Raw genomic sequence first — 7,500 nt, 5'->3', positions numbered from 1 at the left:
CGCGGGCACGCACGCACGCACGCACTCACACGCACACGCACACTCACACACTCACACACTCACACACTCACACTCACACCACACACACACACACACACACACACCCCAAAACACACACACACACACACACACACACTCCCACACACACACACACACACACACACACACACACACACACACACACACACACACACACACACACACACACACACACACACACTCATTCACTCACAAATACACAAACAAACACACCCATACACACACGCACGCACACAGTCACTCGCACTCTCGCTCGAATGATCTCCAGGTGAGGTCTGGAGATGATTCCTGTTTGTAGGGAGAAGAGATAACTTACATAGCGTCTTCTGTACGCGCCATAAAAGATAATCCCGTATTAATGTTTAATCCAGATCTCTACTGTGAAAGCACAATGGCAAAATCAACTTTTAATACACTTCTACGCCAGCATTAACTTTTAGGCTCAAATTTTCCTCCTGCACCTGCGCAGAACGAGCTAATTAATCACACCAATCTTGTATTGATACGTAATAACGTCATCAACTCTATAGAAAACATGGAGTTGCCGTTAACTTTTATTCTTAGTAATAACGAAACAAGTTCTGACATTTTCGTGGCAGAGATGTTTGTGCAGTTTCATCAGTATGTGTAATTAACCGCAGATATAACCCTCAACAGTGAAAAGAGAAACGAAAAGAAAATCCCACACTGATTTCAAGAGTTTAAGGCCAAAGAAGAGGCGCCATTATTTCCAGGTTAGGAAAACATTCCCATTTTATGCAGAATTTTAGATGGAATAAATAAGACAGCTCTTAGTAACTTCACTATTTAAGTTTCAAATTCAAAGTGCAACATTTCTGATTCTTTAAACTATAGTGAGTTGCAAACCGTGCGGAAATCTGTTATCATGATGCTCGCTGGCAATATCTTGAAAAAGCTACCCAACCTGGGGCGTCGAAGAATTGAATTAATCGAAGAATTATGAATTGATGTTACGAATAGTTTGTTTGTTTGTCATCTTCAGTTAAATTTCCTATACACTTCAAAGGTTATTTAAAGCTAGATTTATATCCTATTTATAATGACAGATATAATATCTTCATGATATAATGACATCATATAATATACGGTTACCTTGATTACCGCCAATTATACGAATGCGATGCAAAAGCCATGATTTCGGCCTTGATTGGAGTAAGTAATCAATGATTATCGTGTTAGTAATTAGTGATATCATAATGGAAGAATTTAGACAAAATTGTAATACAAGTAATAATTTCGCAAAATGCAAATGAAGTGCACAAATAAGTTAAAGACTACTTAATCCGAAATATAAGCTCCTTCATCACGATGGAATGAAGTAATGGTGGTAACTGTGTCGTAAATGGGTATATATTTTTTTCCATTTTCCTGTTACAAATGTCTATTTATCAACATTACCGTGAAATACGAAAATTATGGTGAATGGCAATTATTAAGAAGGTGCACAAATACCAGCTCTTTCATGTAAAACAGCAAATGTATTGATAACCACACGCATCCGTGTGTTTGGCATCTTCAGTGCAAGTACTATGCATGTGGATTAAACTTTAATGCGGTATTAACTTTATTGACAGAAGACGCCTATGGCTATTGATTATCTTGATTATCTAGGCAAACGCACACGCACGCACGCACATGTACGTACACACGCGCACACATGCACTTACACACGCACACACATGCACGTACACACGCACACACATTGCACTTACACACGCACACACATTGACATGTACACACTCACACACACGTGCACGTATATACGCACACATGCACGTATACTCACGCACACACATGACACGCACATATATACGCACACACACATGCACGTATATACGCACACACATGCACGTACACACGCACACATATGCATGTACACACGCACACACATGCACATACACACGCACACATGCACGTACACACACGTACGTACACACGCACACACATGCACGTACACACTCACACACATGCACGTACACACACACACACACACACAAGCACGTACACACGCACAAATGCACGTACACACGCACACACATGCACGTACACACGCACACACATGCACGTACAAACGCACACACATGCACGTACAAATGCACACATTGCACGACACACACCCACACGCACGCCTATACGCACCCACGTACACCAACACGGACGCACATACACTCCCACGCGCACACTCAAACACACCCGCGCACCAGAATTGGCTTAAGTCAGATAACCTTGATTTTTTAAATCATTGCTTTAAATCACTTCCATAGATTTAAGTATTATATGTAAAAGTAATATATATATATATATTTTTTTCTTTTGATGATTACACTGTAAAGGTAGTTGTAATTACGGACTATGATAATTGGGTAGTGAAAATAATAATAAAAATAACCATCAAAATCAGGTCACAAAAATAACGAGAGAAAATTCTAGACAACATTTTCTTTGTCTAGAACATGACAGAACATGTCAAACGTGTTTGCTGTGTGTGATAGAATGTTTAAACATGGTATTGATTGCATTTTCCTATATTATGATTATAAGATATGATTTAGATGAATGGGAATAGACATAGATAGATTCGTAAATTTTGTGTGAAAGGTTTATATTCACCGTGTGTGGTTGATTTTATTTTCATTTCGTATTTTTAGATTAATAGACACCCTTTGAACATGTCTTTGCTTACGCAGGCTCAGCTTGACCTGGATAACTGCGTCGACATCGCAACGATCGCCGAGACATACTCTCTCCATGGCTTACGGAAGAGAGTGTATGCCTTCATGAGCTCTCACCTGCACCAGTTCAGCAAGATGGCGGACTTCCAGCGCCTGGCCGTGTCGCAGCTGTTGCATCTGCTGTCGTGCGACTACCCGGTGGACTGCAGCGAGGCGCAGGTCCTCCTCACCGTGGCGGGGTGGCTGCAGCACAACCCCTCCGAGCGCGGTCGCCACGCCGCGGCGCTCCTGCAGACGCTCAACCTGGAGGAGGTCCCCGCGGCGGTGCTGGAACGCGCGGCGCACCTGTCCGTGTTGGAGGGTCCGCTGCGAGCCGCCCTGCGCCAGACCGTGCCACCCCTGAGCCCCGCGCCGCCCACGGGGCTCGTCAACTCGAGGGGCCTGGAGCTGGCCGTCGTAAAAGTGGGCGGGTTCAGCATCGCCGGGATCACGAACGAGATCACGTACTTTATGCCGTCCGTGGGGCGCTGGCGGCACCTCACGACCATCCCGCACGTGGAGCAGTGTAACTATGGCACGGCGGTGCTGAACAATGAACTGTATGTGATTGGAGGATGTTTCAACCAGTCGCTGCAGGAGAACATCCACCCCTTCGGCTTCCGCTACAACCCCCAGCAGAACAAGTGGAGCACGATGGCCCCCATGCAACGGGAGCGGTGTCGCTTCTCGCTGAGCGTGGTGTCCGGGCAGCTGTATGCCGTGGGAGGAGCCAGCGAGGCCAGCGACGAAGGGGCAGCCGAGGACGAGAGCCCCTGCGAGGCCTACGACCCGGCGACCGACACCTGGAACCCCATCGCCGCGCTGCCCGGCGCCCGAGCGCAGCACGCGGCAGCGGCGCTCAACGGGCTGCTGTACGTGAGTGGGGGGCTCGAGGGTGACCACGTCCTAGACTCGTGCCAGGTGTACGACCCGAGCACGGGCACATGGGAGCTGCGCGCGTCCCTGCTCACGCCACGGGCGGACCACTACTGCGTCACGCACTCCAACTGCCTCTTCATCTGCGGCGGCTGGTACGAGGACGAGGCCACCAACACCAGAGTGTTAGTGGACACCATAGACTGCTACGACCCCTCGACAGACACGTGGTCGGTGGTGAGTCGCGTGCCCACGCCGCGGTACCACGCCGGCATCGTAGTCATCAGCTCGAGGCTCTACGTCATCGGAGGCTTTCACTCCGACGCGACTTTCGACCGCGCCACGGGAGTCATCGAGTGCTACGACCTCGAGAGTGGGCTGTGGAGTGTGGAGAACGCCTACCCACAGGACATTTGGGAGCACGTGTGCGTCCCCCTGTACATCCCTCGGTGTCGGGATGACATGGACGTCTTGGCCATTACGAAATAGTTGCCTTAGATTGCGACAGAGGCTGATGGGGGGAGATATCATGCCAACACATAGTTTGTTGAAGAATACCGGTAAGGAATCGTTGCTGAATGTTTCGAAAAAAATAACATTTATTAACTGTTATAAACAAGCAAAAAAAAAAAAAAAAAAAAAAATCTCAAAAATTATGCAAGAAAAGGTTTTTCTGTGTTTTTAGCACTGAACACAGAAATATAATCTTATGATGAAAACTTTGTTCAGCTGTTACACTTTTTTGTAATGGATAAAGCGGCAAAAGCAGCAAGAGCAAAATTCAATGAACAAAATAAGAAAAGAAATAAAAAAAGTATATATTCTCTCTCTAGGTAAATAGCTGTCATAAAGATAAACCTTCATTTCAAGTGGACTTCTTTGCCAGGGTTTTGGTAAAAATTCTCGTGAAGCTTGTTTCGAATTAGTCTCGAACACCTTATTAATAGTGTGAAGAGTTTCGAAGCTTCGAGAACGATATGACGGTTGTCCGTGACCATGCATTATGGAGTAGTGCATCATTACTCCCAATGCAGAAAAAAATACCATGACAAAAAACAAATGACTACCACTCAAGGCGTAAATCATTTTTTGTGAGCACCAAGTTTGATAACTCCATCTGCCGTGGATTCATTATTTACCTAAATCGCCACGATCATTCATCTGCTGCGCGAGTGAATGATTGCACGAATTACGTTATTCCCGCCGTCACTTTGACTGGGAATTGCGTTATCACTGTCACTGACGCTAGGTGTTGAATTGCGTAAATAACGCATATAAACATATACGTGTTTGAAGTAGTATTATCCACAGGGAAGGTTCACGTAATTAACCTTGTACCACTTAGACATAGATTCCACACAGCCGCGGAGGCCACTTAAGATGAAGGTTTGCCGAGCAAAAGATCTGTAAACATTTCAGAATTTATATAACACACTGGTTTGCTAAGAAAAATATATATAATATGCCTTATGTTGCCTGAAGCTTTAGGCTTAATATTTTGATAATGCTCATATTGGTGTCACATCTGTGTTGAAAATGGAATATTAAATCCTACCGCGGAATCCAGCATGCTTGATTTACTGTTATATATATAAAAAGAGGTAAGGTGGCATTAGTAAAATGATCACCATTTATTTTTCATCGATTGATATTACAGCCATTTGTTGATGCAAACGCTTCCGACACAGCGCCCGCGATGAAAACATTTTGAAGTAAAAAGAAAAGAAAAGAAAAAACTAATGCATATCCTGGGAAGTTTACAGACGAAAACACACACAAAAAAACACCCAAGAGAAAACAGTTGGCTCTCTAAAAACATGTCTTAGGCTCAGGTAAAAAAAAGGGACTTCGTATACCATTTCCTCGACAAACCGTTTGTTGTGCGGATAAGGAGGTGAAAAGTACCGCGTTTTCCCATGTTGGGAAGAGGGGGGCAACCTGGGTTTTCCTGCTGTGGAAACTGTCTTTCAACCAGTGATATGATAGCTGTAGATTTTCCTTCTGAAAGGGCATAATGATGTACTAATATATTTATAAGATAGATGTATTGCGTGTGGTTGTGATGTGAGGTTATAATAGAGAGAGTGAAGCCATGTAGGTTTCTATATTGCATCGCACACGTGTAGCGACATGTGCCTGTGTGTGTTTTTTTTTTTCTTGGCTGTTGACTTGTGCTTTCATTTTTTTTGAGGCATGTGGATCATTTGATTACAATACTGACGGAAAGTTCGAGAATTTCCAGTAATTTTCATCTTTTGATTCATCTGGTTTTCTCTCCCCTCCCCCCTTTCCTACCTCCTCTCATCTCGTTATCTGCCATTCATGTTCCACCAAACATGGATATTTTTTCGCGCTTCATCTCTCGATATAATCTCGCGTATTGAACAAGTTGAGAAAATAGGACAAGGATTAGGTAGCAAGGATATCCATACTTGCAAGCACGTTCATCAACAGGCGAGCAAGATTTTATCCTTCTCTCTTTCTTCCTCTTTATCCTTTCCTCTTTCTTTTTCTTCCTTTTTTTATTCTATTCTCTTTCTTTCTTTTCCTCTTAATCCTTCTCTTTTCCTTTCTCTTCTTTTTTATCATTCTCTCTTTCCCTCCTATCTTCTCTTCCCTTTTAAGTTTCTCATTTATCCTTCTTCTCTTCCTTTTTATAGTTCTTTCCCTTCCTATTTATCCTTTCCTCCTCCCATCTCTTCCTCTTTATCCTTCCTCTTCCCATCTTCTCTTTATACTTACTCTTCTATTCCCATTTATGCTTTCTATACTTCTTCTGTCCCTCCCACTTCCCTTCCTTTGTTTATCTCTTCCGTACCACAGTAGCCAACATTTTTTTCCCTCAAGAGTAAAGGAATGTGAGACAATTATAAATTCTTGTGAAAATTCTGATACACACAAGTTAGTATAGTTACAACTGCAAAGCACTTCCTCCGTAGCTAATCCGTAGTTGAAGAAATCGGTAGTTCCTCGTTTGCGAATTAGGAAATTGTTAAACCTCAACTCAGGTTATGTTAGAAAAATCATAACATTAAGTAGCTGAGTGCTGTTGCTGGTTTGGTCCGTGTACATAGTGTCTATATAAGTGTGTGTATGTGTACAAGTGTGCTGTACAAGCTTTTGTGAGTACACGCACCTCTAAGAAATAAGAATAATGCTCATAGGTCTGTCCTTTGTCTGTGGAGACTTGTTATATAGAATATAATTTCGTAAACACAAATTACACACAGCAGCAATGCAGACTGGAATCAAAAAATGTCTACCTACTAGACCGAAAGGTTAGATGATTTCTTATTTTGTACCTTCAGAAGGATCCTTAAACTAACATATTATTTATTTATATTAAAATCTCAAGTAACTTCATAATTATTGTTAACTATATCTACTAATACAAATTGTATCTTTTTGTTGTGTTGTAATTACGTAGAACAATCAGTATTTTTTCTCCTTTTTTGAGATATCTTGTAATAAGAATTATGCCAATGTACAGAGGAAATACCATAACACCATGCCATAACATTTTTTCTCTTTTTCTTTATGGTGGTCACACACGCATTGTCAATAGGCAAACCCCCTGATATGCTGTTGGTAGCGAAACCACAGTGGAATAAAAAAAAATGCTGTGTATGTCCATATTTCCTGGCTCCTCGTTATGCATAACAGTGCCTTCTCTTTGGCTCCCGTGCCATGGCAATTTGTATACTTGAGAGGGAATAAATTTTTTCAATTTGAGGGAAAGTGTTTGCTTGGTCCTGCTTCCCGGAGGTAAGAGAAGCTGATGTGTTGAGTTGAAATTCATGTGGTTTTGTGTGCGATATGTTTTGTTTAAAGAAAATGATGGGAATGTTATATA

At 42.8% G+C, this 7,500-nt stretch overlaps 1 protein-coding gene across 2 annotated transcripts in view; it reads left to right on the top strand.

The window, feature by feature from the left end:
- The window catches only part of LOC119595727 (kelch-like protein 26), a 22,618-nt gene extending 17,247 nt beyond the window's left edge, over positions 1–5,371 (top strand). For both annotated transcript variants that reach the window (XM_037944837.1, XM_037944838.1), the window contains exon 4: positions 2,748–5,371. In XM_037944837.1, the coding sequence (XP_037800765.1) occupies positions 2,748–4,136 (1,389 nt within the window). In that variant the 3' untranslated portion in view covers positions 4,137–5,371. The remainder of the gene's footprint in view (positions 1–2,747) is intronic.
- Positions 5,372–7,500: the final 2,129 nt, after the last annotated feature.

The sequence above is a fragment of the Penaeus monodon genome, chromosome 36 (genome assembly GCF_015228065.2).
Source record: "Penaeus monodon isolate SGIC_2016 chromosome 36, NSTDA_Pmon_1, whole genome shotgun sequence".
NCBI lineage: Eukaryota > Metazoa > Arthropoda > Malacostraca > Decapoda > Penaeidae > Penaeus > Penaeus monodon.
This window is presented reverse-complemented; position numbering and strand designations above follow the sequence as displayed.